The sequence below is a fragment of the Stegostoma tigrinum genome, chromosome 4 (genome assembly GCF_030684315.1).
Source record: "Stegostoma tigrinum isolate sSteTig4 chromosome 4, sSteTig4.hap1, whole genome shotgun sequence".
Lineage (NCBI taxonomy): Eukaryota > Metazoa > Chordata > Chondrichthyes > Orectolobiformes > Stegostomatidae > Stegostoma > Stegostoma tigrinum.
In genome coordinates, this window is record NC_081357.1 from 95,968,482 (window position 1) to 95,983,691 (window position 15,210).

Here is a 15,210-nt window from a genome sequence, read left to right on the forward strand (position 1 = left end):
GATCAGGGCAGCATCTTCCTTGTCGAGTCAGATACAATGTGTTCATTTTGAACTCCATGTTAAAATTCCCATTTTGGTTCTTGATTGCACCCCCTACCACTTAAAGACCCATAACCTGTTCAGTCAAAAGTATAAAATCACACTATGTTTGCACATACTCAAGGTTATACTCAGTGAGTACTGAATTACTATAATGGTACAGCCAAATGGTTGAGGTATGCTTTATCACGGCGCATCTTAACCATGTACATGTCCCTTTATAGCACTTTCTTTTGAAACAATGCAGAGCACACAGGGCTGTCTTTGATTGAATAAATTTATTAAAAATCTCTTAAGTATAACATCATTCATTTGAACCAAGCAGCAGTGGATCGGGGGGTTGGGGAACTGTCTGAAGGAAGTTCCAGGTGTGCAGACAGTGGACTCTTCAAGCGCACACCACAATATACTCAGTGTCTGGACAGGACTACATCCCTGACAGTTACACTGAGAAACAGATGACATTCAGCAGCACACCTGCAACATGGTAGTCAGTGAATTAGTATTAAAATACAGACTGGTGTGAAATAAATAAAGTGACACAACAGGAACTTTTAGTGGTGAGGAGGAAAACACTCGAATTTAAACTTCCCAAAATCAATTGAGTCCACTTTTGTGCTGAATGTACAGAGTGAGAGAGACGGGGCAGGAAGGTAGGGTCACTGCTCCCACTGCCAATTATCACAGGGAACTCACTTCACTCCACATCATCTTCGACTAAAGCCTGCGCAGTCACAATCCTCTGTGGAGGAAGAGGAGACAATGATTAGAAAGCACCAAACTTTGTTGTGAAAAAGACTTACCAACTAAGGTTGGTACTCCCACTCCCAACCTCTCACCGACATTCCCTCCCAATTTATACAGCACGCCATTGTTTTTTATAGTTATGGGAGCTTGCTGTGTAAACAACCTTCCACTTGTCCTGCATTAGAATACCTACGCCTCTTTAAAAAAATCTTCATTGGGTATAGAGTGCTTTACAGCATGCTGCCATCATGAAAGGCACAATAGATATGCAGGTTCTTCCCCTTTTCTACAGTTAAGGGTATTAAAGGTTCACCCAGATAAAGTTCACAACATACTTTTCTATTCCAAAGCAAAAGATCAGCTTCTTCCCAAATTAATCTAAAGAAACCACGCAGCAGGGCAGAGTGGCACATTGTGACGGGGGCAATGAAAGAAGCCACTAGTGCCACTAAACATCACCATTATCGCAGGGACAGACCCTCCTTCCTCACAGTATCCCACACGGATACACACTCCTGCCTATCTCAGTTTTATTTGTTAAGGTGCTATGTTCAACTGAAGATATAGAGAAGGGTAATCAAGCTTCTTCCACAGTCATTCCTGCAGTCCAGTGCAGCAGAAAAGTGCCAACAGAGAGCTTGCTGACTCAGAGCTCTTTACTCTACACGGGTCTGCCCTCTCTCTATATTGAACCCCGAACAACAAAACGGACTCCAATGGAGATGGCCGCTGACAGACCACTGATCCTGTTTGGAATTGTCAGAGAGGTGAAATAGTGAAAAGCACAAGTGAAGCTCAGCACTTTGGAATTCTCTGGAGCTTTCATGTTGCATTCCATTTTGTCTGGTTTGTTGTGATACAAAACAAGCCAGGGGTTTAAAGAATGCAGCTGTGGTAAGGGGAGGCAGCAATGTGCCTGTACCAGGTGTGGCATTTCAAGTATCAGGTCACAAAGGATCAACAAACCATGGCCAGGAAAAGCAATCTTCAACTAACTGAGAAAACAACAGGCTGCAGTTCACAGAGAGACTGAACTGTTTGCTCTTTATCCTAATATTAGTGTATCTCCCCTCTGTACGCTCACCACCTCCCGGCCTCAACACTGATGTCCCTCTGTAAACTACCTATTATAATGATAATCTTAACAGAACAGATTTAACATGACTGAAAAGACCCAGTGGGGAATCAGGAGACTTTTCTTTCAAGCAGTGATGTTATGCTTGGGAATGCCAGTCTGAAACAGCCAGGAGCAAAGAAACTGGCTGCAGCCAATCACAAATGCTGGCAGACTCCAACTCCACCATTAAAGTAGTGACAGGGGGTCCCAGCAAGCACACTGGCACCCATGTGGATGGTATAAAGGCCACCAGAAGCTGATCTCCACACAGCACTCTTCCTGTAGACAGTGGAACTCTATCCTTCCCAGCCCCAGTCCAAATTCTCTACAATGTGGGAAACCACTAGAAATAACCCTCCATTGAATAAAAATTAGTTTACACCTCTCCCCCCAGAACCCCCAATTGTACCTGGTCATTGTCTCGTACCTGGCTGATAGTTGGCAGTTTGGTCAGGAGCATCTGGAAGACAGGGGGAGGCAGAGTCTGCTGTAACACCTGTAGAAGCTGCTGAGGTTGTCCACACACAGCTATAGCATTCGTAAGGTGCTCCACCCCCTTCTCATAGTCACCTGCAACAACAAGACAGTCCCATATTGTCCACATGGCTTGAATTCTGAAAGCACTCCAATTCAGACGGAGGAAGGTGAAGCCTTGGGGAAAAGGGCACGCTGAATGTGATTGAGATAGGGGATGGGAAATAAATAGCGGTCTTGCCAAAAGCACCAACACCCCCAGAATTAACTCAAAAGGAATTACCTCTCTCTTCATTTTAAAATTTCAGTAAAAAAAGAGAGAGAACTGTTAATGATGCTTTAGGACATCTGGGCGTTGTGATTAGTGAGGTCAAAGCTAGTTTTTACGATCTCATGATGCACCAGACGTCAGAAGCCCAATAACTGGCACCAATAGAGGTAAAGAATACAATGTTCCTGTGAACAGCATCTTACATTTACATAGCACCCGTGACAGAGAGAAATGTCTGAAAGCACTACGCAGGAGTGTTCCAACCAAAACCGGCATTCTGAACCACATGAAAGACTGGTAACCAAGAGGTAGATTACAGCGTATTGAAAGAGAAGAGAAACAGATAACGTTCAGGAAGAAATCCTACAATATGGGGCCAGGGCAGCTGTCAATAGCAGAATGATTAAAAAGGCAGGCAAATGTTGCATTTTATAACGCCTTTCATTACCACCAGATACTCAGCGCACTTTACAGTGAACGAAGCTGTTTTCATTTGTAATCATTGCAATCATGTGGGAAACACAGCAGCTAAGTTGCACATCACAAACTCTCGAAAACAAAAACACAGCTGGACAATGTTTTTCAGATGATGATTGAGGGATAAATGATTTGGATCTTTTATATAGTCATCTGAGGTGGTAAACAGGGCCTTAGTTTAACATTGCATCCAAAAGACAGTACCTCCAGTCCTACAGCACTCCTCTGATGCTATGTTGAAATATGAGCCTTTATTTTGGTGCAAGTATCTCCAATCTTCTGACTCAAGCTATCATCACTGGAGGCATGGTTCATACAGGACCAGAAAACCCTGCAATGCCTTCGTCTGTTCTTCTGTAAGAGTGAAAGCTGTTTAATCTACTTTAACAAACACCTGGGATGTGGACAGGACAATATTTATTGCATATCTCACAGATACTAGAGGGGATGGCGGTATAGGTTAGTGGGCTCACTCTGGGGTGGGACCTCAGTCACATTGGTAGATTCAGAGGGTCTAAGTGGCAACAGTGGGTTTCCTTCCCCAGAGCAACCAGTCAATCAGCCAGGCATTTAAATGACAAACTGATTCACGGTCACTTTCTGTGAGACCAGATTTTAAACTAATTATTTATGATTTTCATACAGAATGTGGGGCAGAAAGTGGATGACTGAACAAAATAATAACCAAAATACGCCTCAGCCAGTGCTTTTGGGCCTGAGCGTGGAAGTGCGGGGAGGGAAAGGATTGTTTCTTTTAAGTAAAGCAAAGACACTTTGAAAGTCCTGACCTTGTGCTAACAACTCTTCGCCTAGTTGGATCTCTTCCAGGAAAAACTTCTGCACAGCTTCCGCATCTTTCAAGTCTGGAAGCTGCAAAGTAAGGATATAACAGTGTTTACAAGAGTTTGTTATTCCTCACTGGCTGAATACTGTAGTTTGCAGTAACAAGGGGGCCATTTCTAAAATTAAAGCAAGGTTTAGAGGGACAGGTGGTTATAGCTCTTTGCCGTCAATATGTTTGGTCACCTGCTGCCCCATCTCTCGATAGACAGAGATGTCCAGGGTGAGGTAAACACTTGTCAGGAATTTCATATGATTGGGCTCTCTCAATCTCCCTCGCCAGCTATTAATGGTTCATCAAATCGCTGGCAACACCAGGTGAGAACAAGGATCGATCATGAAACTGCAGGTGGCGAAGAAATCCACAAAACTCTGACACTTCAAACTACTTCAAACATATTTAACTTGATAAAACTGACCAACACTATATCAATAAAACACAAGCCTCTCTATCTAGGCATCTAGGTGGAACAGCTATGAGAGGTGATCAGGGACAGCCCCATTGTAATTTAATCTGCCACTGGGTAAAGAGCTCATGCCCTGGGATAGGACATCTACTGGAAACAGAAAAGGTACTAACAAGACTGAGTGGCTTTGGGTCTGTAGGAGAACAGAAGATAAAACTTCAGCTGTAGCCGAGCCACGAGGGTCCACTTTCAACCGGGATCCCACCTCAGACTGGAGACAAACCATTCTGCACATTTGACTTCCCAACACTGTTCTCGCAAATGGTACCTACTGCTGGGCTTGACTCGGACCATTCCCCGATCCCCCAGGCTGGCATCCCTCCCCGGCCCATAATGAACATGCTTTGCTCTGTAGGACTCAGTTAGTGAACGACACAGACTGAATCTTGCTCACCCCAACCCACAGACATTACCGTGTTCCTTCTTCCAGGCTCCGGCTGTGTTGTCAATCCCTGTACTGAAAAGGGGCAACTATCCACAGCTGCCTGCATCACTGATCCTGTGTGGAATTGTCAGAGAGGTGAAATAGTGAAAAGCACAAGTAAAGCTCAGCACTTTGGAATTCTCTGGAGCTTTCATGTTGCATTCCATTTTGTCCGGTTTGTTGTGATACAAAACAAGCCGGGGGTTTAAAAAATGCAGCTGTGTTAACAGGCACACAGCAGCCCAACCCCCAAACCCTGTATTTCAAAATGACAGCTCACACCATCGCACACTCGGTCCACCTACACTTACCCGGGAGAGCCCAGCCTTTTCTCTGGCGAGTTTCTGCTTCCTCCTTCCTGTAAAATGGAGATTAGAAGATGAGAGACTCTATCTCATTAATGCAGGGCTACTCTGCAGATTCTACACAAGTTTTTTTTGGTGGGGTGTGGTTCTGTGGGTTTCAGCAAAGAGGGACACTGTAGAGCCTGGTGCTCGGGCCGCCCACCGAATGCAGCATCTTGCACAATGTGGGTCAGCCACAGACACTGACCGATTTCCTAACACAGTGTAGAGCTGGATGAACACAGCAGGCCAAGCAGCAGAGGAGCAGGAAAGCAGAAATGGTTTTCTGAAGAAGGGTCTCAACCCGAAACGTCAGCTTTCCTGCTCCTCTGACGCTGCTTGGCCTGCTGTGTTCATCCAGCTCTACAACGTGTTATCTCAGATTCTCCAGCATCAGCAGTTCCTACTATCTCTGATTTCCTAACCACAGATTTTGTTGTATCACCAATAGCCTGGACTTTGCCACTGGTAAACTACAATTGTTTATTACATTTACACATGGACTCAATTCTGCAATGAGATGGGGAAGTGAAAATTTAGTGGTAATATCTCTGGACTAATAATTGAGAAGCTCAGTCTAATTTTTTAGTGATGTGTTCAAATTTCATTGTAGCAGCTGGTGGAATTTCAATTCAATCAGTAAAACAGGAAAAAAAAGCTAGACTCAGTGACAATGAAATCATAAGAAATTGATGTAAAATCCCATTTGATTCAACAATTGCCTTTAGGAAAGGAAATCGGTTATCCTTATTTGGTCTGACCCACAACTAAATCCAGACCCAACGCAATGTGAGAGACTCTTGGCTGCTCTCTCAACATAGCCTGGCAAAACACTCAGTTATATGAAATGATAAAAAAGTCTAAAGAAATGAATAAAACTTTACAGATCATCTAGCATCAACCTGGACACAGGAAATAACAAATAGTAAATCCAGCCCTGTCAACTAAGCAAAAGTCCTCCTTACTAACATTTAGTAACAGTACTGAAGATTTGTGCTCCATTACCAGCTTGACCATGATTCAAGCTGTTTCAGTCAGCTACAACAATGGCATCAACTTGACAATACGGAAAAATCACCCAGGTACGTCCTGTGCACAAAAAGAGCAAGTATACATCTACTGGAAACAGAATAGGTAGTAACAAGACTGATTGGCAAGTTACTGTCCCATCAATCCACTCTCGATCTTTGGTAAAGTAACAGAAGAGGTTATCAACACTGCTATTAAGCAGCACCTACAAAGAACTGCCCTGCTCAGTGAGACTCTGGGTTTCACCAGAGCCAATTAGCACCTAACATATTAAAGCCTTGGTTCAGATATGGACAAAAGAGTTGAATTCTGAGAAAGGGTCACCGGAGCCAAAACGTTAACTCTGTTTTTTGCTTCACAGATGCTGCTAGACCTGCAGAGCTTTTCCAGCAACTTCGTTTTTGAGCCGAATTCCAGAGGTGAGGTGAGATGAGATGAAATGGATAACCCTTGACATCGAGGCTGCGTTCGGCTGATTGCATCATCAAGAGAGCCCCAGCACAACTGGAATTGATAGGTATCGGGGGAAAACTCTCTACTGGCTGTTGTCATAACTAGCACACAGGAAGATGGTTGTGTCAGTCATCTGATTTGGAGGACATCACTGTATTGTTCTAGGGACAAACATCATCTGTTGTTTTAACAATGATCTTTCCTCCATAAGGTCAGAAAATTGGAGATGTAGTGGACAGCAAAGGAGGTCACCACAGAGTACAACGGGAACTTGATCAGATGGGCCAAGGAGTGACAGATGGAGTTTAATTCAGAAAAATGTGAGGTGCTGCATTTTGGAAAGGCAAATCAGGGCAGGACTTATACACTTAATGGTAAGGTCCTGGGCAGTGTTGCTGAACAGAGACCTTGGAGTACAGGTTCATAGTTTGATGAAAGTGGAGTCACAGATAGACAGGATAGTGAAGAAGGTGTTTCGATAATCTTGTCTTTATTGGTCAGTGCATTGAGTATAGGAGTTGGGAGGTCATGTTGCAGCTGTACAGGACTTTGGTTAGTGCACTTTTGGAATACTGCATGCAATACTGTCTCCCTGATATAGGAAGGATGTTGTGAATTTGAAAGGGTTCAGAAAAGATTTACAAGAATGTCGCCAGTGTTGGAGGGTTTGAGCTGCAGGGAGAGGCTGAATAGGCTGGGGTTGCTTTTCCTGGTGTATTGGGGTGACCTTACAGGTTTAAGGTGAGAGGAGAAAGATTTAGAAGGGATCTAAGGGGCAACTTTTTCATGCAGAGGGTGGTACATGTGTGGATTGAGCTGCCAGAGGAAGTGGTGGTACTATTACAACATTTAAAAGGCATCTGGATGAGTATATGAATGGGAAGATTTTAGAGGGATATGGATGATAAGCTGGCAAATGGGACTAGATTAATTTAAGAAATCTGGTTGGCACGGACAAGTTCCATGTTGTACAGCTCAATGACTCGAAGTGGGGATGTTCACTAATGATTGTCGCTCCTTACCTACTGAAGTATTCCTTGTCCAGATGCAGCAAGACCTGGACAATACCCAGACTTGGGCTGAAAAGTGGCAAATAACATTCACACCTCACATGTGCCAGGCAATGACCATCTCCAACAAAACAGAATCCAACCAACACCTATCAACTTTCAATTGCATTACTATCACTGAATCACCTACTGTAATATTCTAGAGAGTTTTCATTGACCTGGAACAGAACCAGATTAGTCATATAAATAATAACTACAACAGCAAGCCAGGGGCTAGGAGCCCTGCAGAACACCTCCTGACTCCTAAAGCCTATCCACCATCTACAAGGCATAAGTTAGGAGTGTGACGGAATACTTTCCACTTGCCAGGGTGAGTTCCAGCAGCGCTCAAGAAGCTTGATACAATCCAAGGAAAAGCAGCCCATATGACTAGTACCATGTCCACGAACATTCACTCCCTCTACCACTGATACCCTGTAGCAGGTAGTGTGTACTATCTACAATAGGTAGCACAACAGGTCACCAGGAACATCCCCATCTCGAAGTTCCCTTCCAAGCCACACACCATTGTGACTTGGGACTATATGGTCATTGCTTCTCTGAAGCAGGATCAAAATCCTGAAACTTCTCCCTAACAGCGTTGTGGTTGTGGCTATACCAAATGGGCTGCAGCACTTCAAGGAAGGAGCTCACCAGTACCATCTCAAGGGCAGTGAGGAATGGAAACAACTGCTGACCCAGCCAAGCGATGCTCAGCTTCTACAAAAGATGTTTTTAAAAATGGCACAACACCCTAAGAGGTCTGGGACCTGTATGCCTCTTTAAATGAACCAAGTATTGTTTTCTGAGACAGACTCCAAACCAGTACGTGTTAGTTAGAATACTAATTAAATGTAAAATCATGCAGGAAATTGGGGGAAAAGATGGAATCAAGCGAGAGATTGGATAATTTAAATGTGCATTTATTGCCTTTGAATCTTCAATAGTTAAAAATTGAATAAAGTGCCTTCACGTTTGTCAAACTTAATCTTCAGTTTCATCTATGACAAAAGGATTCACCACACTTCATATACGCTGGGATATACAAACGCTAACTTACTCCAGCTTGCTATGTCAATAGGTATGTCTGCTGAATTGCCTGCAATGAGAGCTAAGTGCTGAGTCGCATTTGCAATGGCACATCTGCAGTTGCTACATTGCTGCCTGATTACGCCCTTAACAAATGGAGACCGAAAGCCCCAAGTTATTCTTAACAGAATGCCACATTCCTTCTCCACCTCTCTCTCACTGTCACCTCTCAACTTACAATCTTGTTATTAAAAGCTCACCGCTCCTGTCCAGAATTGCCAGAGAGGTGAAATAGTGAAAAGCACAAGCATAGTAGTCAGTGAAGAAGGTTTCCTAAGATTACAAAGGGATCTTGTTGGGTTGAGAAAAATGGCAAATGGATAAATGCCAGGTATTACATTTTGGTACAACAAACTAGGGTAGGGGTAATACAATTAATGGAAGCATTGTAGAACACAGGGACCTACAGCAGCAGGTACATAATTCTTTGAAGCTTGTGTCACATATAGACAGGGTGGTTTAAAATGTGTTTGGTACACTTGCCTTCATTGCTCAGTACTTTTGAATACAGGAAGTGGGAAGTCCTATTGATGTTGTACAGGACATTGGTGAGGCCTCTTCTGGAGTGCTATGACCAGTTCTGGTTGCCCAGTTATAGCAAGGATATTGTTAAGCTGGAGGGGGTACGGAAGAGATTTACCAGGACATTGTTGGGTATGGAAGGTTTGAGCTGTAAAGAAAGACTGGGTAAACTGGGACTACTTTCACTGGAGAGTAAGAGGTTGGGAGGTGGCCTTATAGAAGGTTATAAAATAATGAGAGGTTTAACTTGAGTTAATGGTAGTTGTCTTTCCTAGGATGGGGGATTTCAAGACTAGAGGGCACATTTTTAATATGAGAGGAGAGAGATCTTAAAAAGGATGCGAGGGGCAATTTTTCTTTTACATAGAGGGTAGTTCACATGTGGAATGAACTCCCTGAGCAAGGGTGGATGTGGGTACAACTACAATGTTGAAAGGTCTTTTGGATAGGTAGATGAATAGGAAAGGTTTGGAGGAAATGGGCCAGGAGCAGGCAAGTGAGACTAGTTTAATGTGAGATTATCTTCGACATAAACTGGTTGGACTGAAAGATCTGTTTCTGTTCTGTATGACTCAATGACTAAGGACTTCTGAATTCTCAGGATATTTCATTTCCTTTTTGCCCTGGGGTATGGTGATACAAATCAACCCGGGGGCTGGTAAGGGGCAAGCAAGAAGCACATGACACTGAGTGCCTGCCCATACCCAGAACACTGTAGCCTCCCAAAAACCCCCCTTAGAGCACACTCCTTCCACCTGCATCCACCAACCCCCCACCCCACCCAACAGGCCGATTTCCTCATTCCCCCCACACCTTGCCCAACAGGCCGATTTCCTCATTCCCCCCACACCTTGCCCAGCAGGCCGATTTCCTCATTCCCCGGCCCCCCCCAACCCCAAAAGGCCGATTTCCTCATCTCCCCCTCCCCCCCCCCCACCCCAAAAGGCCGATTTCCTCATCTCCCCCTCCCCCCCCCACCCCAAAAGGCCGATTTCCTCATCTCCCCCTCCCCCCCCACCCCAAAAGGCCGATTTCCTCATCTCCCCCTCCCCCCCCCACCCCAAAAGGCCGATTTCCTCATCTCCCCCTCCCCCCCCCACCCCAAAAGGCCGATTTCCTCATCTCCCCCTCCCCCCCCCCACCCCAAAAGGCCGATTTCCTCATCTCCCCCTCCCCCCCCCCACCCCAAAAGGCCGATTTCCTCATCTCCCCCTCCCCCCCCCCACCCCAAAAGGCCGATTTCCTCATCTCCCCCTCCCCCCCCCCACCCCAAAAGGCCGATTTCCTCATCTCCCCCTCCCCCCCCCCACCCCAAAAGGCCGATTTCCTCATCTCCCCCTCCCCCCCCCCACCCCAAAAGGCCGATTTCCTCATCTCCCCCTCCCCCCCCCCACCCCAAAAGGCCGATTTCCTCATCTCCCCCTCCCCCCCCCACCCCAAAAGGCCGATTTCCTCATCTCCCCCTCCCCCCCCCACCCCAAAAGGCCGATTTCCTCATCTCCCCCTCCCCCCCCCCACCCCAAAAGGCCGATTTCCTCATCTCCCCCTCCCCCCCCCACCCCAAAAGGCCGATTTCCTCATCTCCCCCTCCCCCCCCCCACCCCAAAAGGCCGATTTCCTCATCTCCCCCTCCCCCCCCCCACCCCAAAAGGCCGATTTCCTCATCTCCCCCTCCCCCCCCCCACCCCAAAAGGCCGATTTCCTCATCTCCCCCCCCCCCCCCCAAACCCAGCAGGCCTACCCCAACTCTCCCCCTCTCAGCAACGTTTCCCATCTCCCCCGGGGCGGGACCGAAGTGAAGGGCCCGTTTCCACTTTCCCGTGTTCGGTCGGAGCGGCGGGACCAAGGCCCTGAGTCTCCCGCTCCGCGGAGACCGTGCGGCCCATCAGGACGAGTCCTGTCCCCGGGAATGGTGACACGTGCTGGCCCCGGACACTCACGTTCCCGGAGCCTGCTCCTGAAGTCGGGGTCGCTCCGCCGCTTGCGGTCGAAGTAGATGCAGTAACCGATGAAGAGCGCTCCGCACAGGCCGGCAGCAATGGCGCTCGTCCTCCCGGCCATGTTCCCCCGGGGGGAGCAGGAAGGTCTCTCTTTTCCTCGGGCTCGGCCTCAGGCTCTACCGCTCGTCACCATGACCCTCAACCGCTCTCCTTCGCCCCACCAGGAAAAGACCCACCCTTCGTCACCAACCTGCGACTGCGCCCAAACCTTTAGCTGTCCACGCCTCTGCCTGATCACCAAACCCTCCCAACAGGAATAGTTAATCAGGTCCTTCATATAGAACATAGAACAGTACAGCACAGAACAGGCCCTTCAGCCCACAATGTTGTGCCGACCATTGATCCTCATGTATGCACCCTCAAATTTCTGTGACCATATGCATGTCCAGCAGTCTCTTAAATGACCCCAATGACCTTGCTTCCACAACTGCTGCTGGCAACGCATTCCATGCTCTCACAACTCTGTGCGTAAAGAACCTGCCTCTGACATCCCCTCTATACTTTCCACCAACCAGCTTAAAACTATGACCCCTCGTGCTAGCCTCCTTTTCTCCAATGAAGAGACCGAGCTCAGTCAACCTCTCTTCATAAGATAAGCCCTCCAGTCCAGGCAGCATCCTGGTAAACCTCCTCTGAACCCTCTCCAAAGCATTCACATCTTTCCTATAATAGGGCGCCCAGAACTGGACGCAGTATTCCAAGTGCGGTCTAACCAAAGTTTTATAGAGCTGCAACAAGATCTCACGACTCTTAAACTCAATCCCCCTGTTAATGAAAGCCAAAACACTATGTTTTCTTAACAACCCTGTCCACTTGGGTGGCCATTTTAAGGGATCTATGTATCTGCACACCAAGATCCCTCTGTTCCTCCACGCTGCCAAGAATCCTATCCTTAATCCTGTACTCAGCTTTCAAATTCGACCTTCCAAAATGCATCACCTCGCATTTATCCAGGTTGAACTCCATCTGCCACCTCTCAGCCCATCTCTGCATCCTGTCAATGTCCCGCTGCAGCCTACAACAGCCCTCTACACTGTCAACGACACCTCCGACCTTTGTGTCGTCTGCAAACTTGCTGACCCATCCTTCAATTCCCTCGTCCAAGTCATTAATAAAAATTACAAACAGTAGAGGCCCAAGGACAGAGACCTGTGGAACTCCACTCACCACTGACTTCCAGGCAGAATATTTTCCTTCTACTATCACTCGCTGTCTTCTGTTGGCCAGCCAATTCTGTATCCAAGCAGCTAAGTTCCCCTGTATCCCATTCCTCCTGACCTTCTGAATGAGCCTACCATGGGGAACCTTATCAAATGCCTTACTGAAGTCCATATACACCACATCCACAGCTCGACCCTCATCAACTTTTCTAGTCACATCCTCAAAAAACTCGATAAGGTTTGTAAGGCATGACCTACCCCTCACAAAGCCGTGTTGACTGTATTTGATCAAGCCATGCTCTTCCAGATGGTCATAAATCTTATCCCTCAGAATCCTTTCTAATACCTTGCAGACGACAGACGTGAGACTTACCGGTCTATAATTGCTGGGGATTTCCCTATTTCCTTTCTTGAAGAGAGGAATTACATTTGCCTCTCTCCAGTCCTCAGGTACGACTCCAGTGGAGAGCGAGGATGCAAAGATCTTCGCAAGTGGCGAAGCAAGTGCATTTCTCGCTTCCCAAAGCAGCCGAGGACAAATCTGATCCGGGCCTGGCGACTTGTCAATCTTAATGTTTGACAAAATTTTCAGCACATCAGCTTCGTCTATCTCTATCCATTCCAGCATGCACACCTGCTCTTCAAAGGTTTCATTCACTACAAAGTTCGTTTCTTTCGTAAAGACAGAAGCAAAAAACTCATTTAGGGCTTCCCCTACCTCCTCAGGCTCCACACACAAGTTCCCTATGCTATCCCTGATCGGCCCTACTCTTTCTTTGATCATTCTCTTATTCCTCACGTAAGTGTAAAATGCCTTTGTGTTTTCCCGGATTCCTTCTGCCAAGCCTTTCTCGTGCCCCCTCCTGGCTCTCCTCAGACCATTTTTGAGCTCCTTCCTTGCCTGCATGTAATCCTCTCTAGCTGAACTTGACCCTAGCTTCCTCCACCTTATGTAAGCTACCTTCTTCCTTTTCACTAGAAGCTCCACCGCTCTCGTCATCCAAGGTTCCTTAATCTTACCCCTTCTTGCCTGTCTCAGAGGGACATATTTACTCATCACTCCCAACAACTGTTCCTTAAACCGTCTCCACATGTCTATAGTTCCCTTACCATGGAACAACTGCTCCCAGTCCATGCTTCCTAACTCATGTCTAATCGCATCATAGTTTCCTCTTCCCCAATTAAATATCCTCCCATTCTGCCTAATCCTCTCCTTCTCCATAGCTATGTAGAATGTGAGGCAGTTATGGTCACTATCACCAAAATGCTCTCCCACCACAAGATCTGATACCTGCCCCGGCTCGTTTCCGAGCACCAAGTCTAGAATGGCCTCTCCCCTCGTCGGCCTGTCAACGTACTGAGTTAGGAAACCCTCCTGAACACACCTTACAAAAACAGCTCCATTCAAATCTTCTGCTCGAAGGAGGTTCCAATCAATATTAGGAAAGTTAAAGTCACCCATTACAACAACCCTACTGCGTGCACACTTTTCCAAAATCTGCCGACCTATGCTTTCTTCAATCTCCCTGCTGCTATTGGGGGGCCTGTAGTAAACCCCTAACGAGGTGACTACTCCCTTGCTGTTCCTAATTTCCACCCATACTGACTCAGTAGGCAGATCTTCCTCGACAAAGGAAGCTTCTGTAGCTGTGATACCCTCTCTGATTAGTAGTGCTACACCCCCTCCTCTTTTTCCCCCCCTCCCTATTCTTTTTAAATGTTCTAAACCCTGGAACATCCAGCAACCATTCCTGCCCATGAGAAACCCATGTCTCTGTTATGGCCACAATATCATAGCACCAGGTACTGATCCATGCTCTAAGTTCATCACTTTTATTCCTGATACTCCTTGCATTAAAGCAAACACACTTTAACCGATCCCTTGGTTCCTTCCCAGGAAAATCCTTCCCACTAGCTGGTCTACCTCTTGCTACTGCCTCACCTGCATCAACGCTCACCTCAGCCATATCTGCTCTACTATTCATTTAGATCATGACTGATCCAATTTTACATCAACTGTACATTCCTGGATATATCCGCTCATCTTCCATACCTCTACCTACTTCTGCTTTAAATGTCTGCAACCACTGCCTTTTAAATGAATTCCAAGGTTTCTCAACCCTCAGGAAAACACTACCTTCTCTGTCTTAAATGGGCAACTCCTTATTTTTAAACTGTGACCCCCGTAATGGATTCTCCCATTAGGAAACATCCTCTCCATGTCCCCTTGGTCAAGTGGATCTTACATGTTTCGATTAAATCACCTGTGACTCTTCTAAGCTCCAGAAACATGACCTCCTTCTTCTTGCATTCAATTCCCCCTCTTAGAGCACACTCCTTCTACCTGCATCATAATAAGCATAACATTCTACTAGGTTTCCAGAATGCTAGCTGTACCTGCAACTTAGCTCACTAGGACACATATTTCCGCATCCTCCCATCATTTAGATAACATACTTCTAAATACACAAAATATTTCTATTTTCTTTCTGCCAAAATGAACAATTTCACATTTTCCTCACATGATATTCCATTTGTCAGATCTTTGACCACTCACTTAACCTAACCACATCCCTTTGTATGCTTCCTTATATCCTCTTCACAACTATTCTTCCTACTTTGTGTCATCAGCAAAGTTAGTTGTAATACTGCCTGTCCCTTCCTCCAAATCACTCAGAGTTGAGGCCCCAGCACGAACCCCTGTTTCC

The 15,210-nt window shown here is 46.3% G+C and overlaps 1 protein-coding gene and 2 non-coding genes across 3 annotated transcripts; all 3 read right to left on the bottom strand.

The window, feature by feature from the left end:
- Positions 1-298: 298 nt before the first annotated feature.
- tomm20a (translocase of outer mitochondrial membrane 20) lies at positions 299-11,536 on the bottom strand. The gene is made up of 5 exons (XM_048530829.2): positions 11,283-11,536; positions 5,168-5,214; positions 3,914-3,995; positions 2,331-2,473; positions 299-781 (listed from the first exon to the last, which is right to left on the bottom strand). Exons 1-5 carry the CDS (start codon positions 11,401-11,403, stop codon positions 737-739), a joined length of 438 nt encoding a protein of 145 aa, XP_048386786.1. The 5' UTR covers positions 11,404-11,536; the 3' UTR covers positions 299-736.
- On the bottom strand, positions 1,541-1,675 carry LOC125452998 (small nucleolar RNA SNORA14). The gene has a single exon (XR_007247663.1). It is a non-coding gene; the product is annotated as a small nucleolar RNA SNORA14 (small nucleolar RNA).
- Positions 4,940-5,074, bottom strand: LOC125452999 (small nucleolar RNA SNORA14). Its single transcript, XR_007247664.1, has one exon. It is a non-coding gene; the product is annotated as a small nucleolar RNA SNORA14 (small nucleolar RNA).
- Positions 11,537-15,210: the final 3,674 nt, after the last annotated feature.

Bases quoted from the DNA above. Each gene is read 5' to 3' on its own strand.
- tomm20a (XM_048530829.2), bottom strand. From the start codon at position 11,403: ATGGCCGGGAGGACGAGCGCCATTGCTGCCGGCCTGTGCGGAGCGCTC. The intron at 3,996-5,167 runs GTAAGTGTAGGT...CTTACTTTGCAG, and splicing joins AAAAGGCTGGGCTCTCCCGG to CTTCCAGACTTGAAAGATGC. The intron at 782-2,330 runs GTACGAGACAAT...CTTCCTCCACAG, and splicing joins AACTGCCAACTATCAGCCAG to AGGATTGTGACTGCGCAGGC.